General features: G+C 41.1%; 1 protein-coding gene across 3 annotated transcripts in view; it reads left to right on the forward strand.

Moving 5' to 3' along the window:
* Positions 1-1,690, forward strand: part of Dag1 (dystroglycan 1) — a 101,321-nt gene that overhangs the window by 77,246 nt on the left and 22,385 nt on the right. For all 3 annotated transcript variants that reach the window (XM_004625097.3, XM_004625099.3, XM_023705990.1), the window contains exon 2: positions 498-894. In XM_004625097.3, coding sequence (XP_004625154.1) covers positions 616-894 — 279 coding nt within the window. In that variant the 5' untranslated portion in view covers positions 498-615. The remainder of the gene's footprint in view (positions 1-497; positions 895-1,690) is intronic.

Genomic DNA, 1,690 nt, shown 5'->3' on the forward strand with positions numbered 1-1,690 from the left:
AAGGGTGTAAGAAACTAGATCAATTAAAGGACTGAAAGAAAAGATCTGTCCTCTTTGAATTTTATACTTAGCAAACATACCTTTGAAAACTAAAAGTAAGATTTTCTAGTTATACAAACTTGAAATATTTTAGAAGTAGCATATAGGAAATAACAAGCAGCATAATTCAAAAGACAAGAGAATTTGCAGTGTGCTCCTGGATGAACAATAAAGAGCTCTCAATATGATAGTTATGCAGGAGTATATAAAAAATACATTAGATGAACCCTTATTTAAAGGTCATTGCAGATTTTCCATTTCTTTTTTAAAACAAAGTTTTCAAAATCCAGTGTTTATTTTCTACTTACTCAGCCACACATTTCCAGACTTAAGTAAATGGCTGCAGTTGGAGAGCACAGGGATGTCAGGGTAGACATTCTGGGCAGAACATTGGAGTCTAGTACACAATTTGGAAACCATGGGGATTGCTGAAGTCTGTGTCTGCTCTTCTTTTTCAGGCTCTGGGTGCTCTGGGATGGAGGAGGTGTACAGAGGGTGAGGACCCAGCTCTGGGACCAGCAGTTGCTTCCTTCCTCGGTGAGATTGTCGGCGTGGCAGGCTCAGGCCTAGTAGAGGATGTCTGTGGGCTACAGGCTGCTGTTCCCCCTCTGCGGGAGGATCATGCTCCTCCTCCTCTCTGTGGCCACAGCTCAGGCTCGCTGGCCCAGTGAATCCTCGGAGGCTGCCAGAGACTGGGAGAACCAGCTGGAGGCATCCATGCATTCTGTGCTATCCGATCTCCACGAGGCTGTTCCCACTGTGGTTGGCATTCCTGATGGCACAGCCATTGTTGGACGCTTGTTTCGAGTGACCATTCCCACCGATTTAATCGCCTCCAGTGGAGAAGTCATCAAGGTGAGATTTGGATAGAAAGTATAGATGAAGGAACATTCTCATCTATTTTAGTTTGAGGCCTTTTCCTTCTCGAATCTAAGCTCTAGCAATTGGAATTTAGTTCATCTAGTACCTGGTGTCTCTCCTGATATTCCTAGGAGGGTCCCATAAATTTCATAATAACATCCTAAACTTTATTTTTGTTTCTGTTTTGAGGTTGTCACTGTGACAAAACCTTTACTCTATACTCTTGAAAGTCTTTTGGTCAGTGATTTTATTTATTTAATTATATAATAATAGTTGTTATTATTTTGCTGTATTAGGAGTTGAACCCAGCACCTTTACACAGAGCTGTAATCCCTAGCCCTTAAAAAAAATTTTTTTTGGGTGGCTCTTGCCAACTTGCCCAAGTTGGCCTCAAAGTTTGAATTCTCTTGCCTCAGCCTCTCAAAGTGCTGGAAATCCAAAGCACGTACCACTGTGCCTAGCTAGTTGTTTAAGGATATTCCTGTGTATAGGAAAATGTCACTTTTCATAAACCGTGGAGTTAAGTCCCAAAGTACAAGTTTTAAGTTCTTTGAACTTAGTTTTTATTTTTAAATTTAACTAATTATTTGGTTTTTAGTTGAGGTATATTTTTTGTTTTTGGTGCAAAACAAAAGAATCACACTTGCTAGGCAAGTGTTCTACTCGTGAGCTACATCCCCAGCTCCTAATTAATTTATTAAATAATTTTTTGAGGGGCCGGGGGGAGATGGCTCGGTGGAATAAGTGCTTCCCTGGCAAGTTCAAGGGCCTGAGTTCAATCCCCGGTTCC

This window comes from Octodon degus, unplaced genomic scaffold (genome assembly GCF_000260255.1).
Source record: "Octodon degus isolate 3935 unplaced genomic scaffold, OctDeg1.0 scaffold00008, whole genome shotgun sequence".
In the NCBI taxonomy this organism is placed as follows: Eukaryota; Metazoa; Chordata; class Mammalia; order Rodentia; family Octodontidae; genus Octodon; species Octodon degus.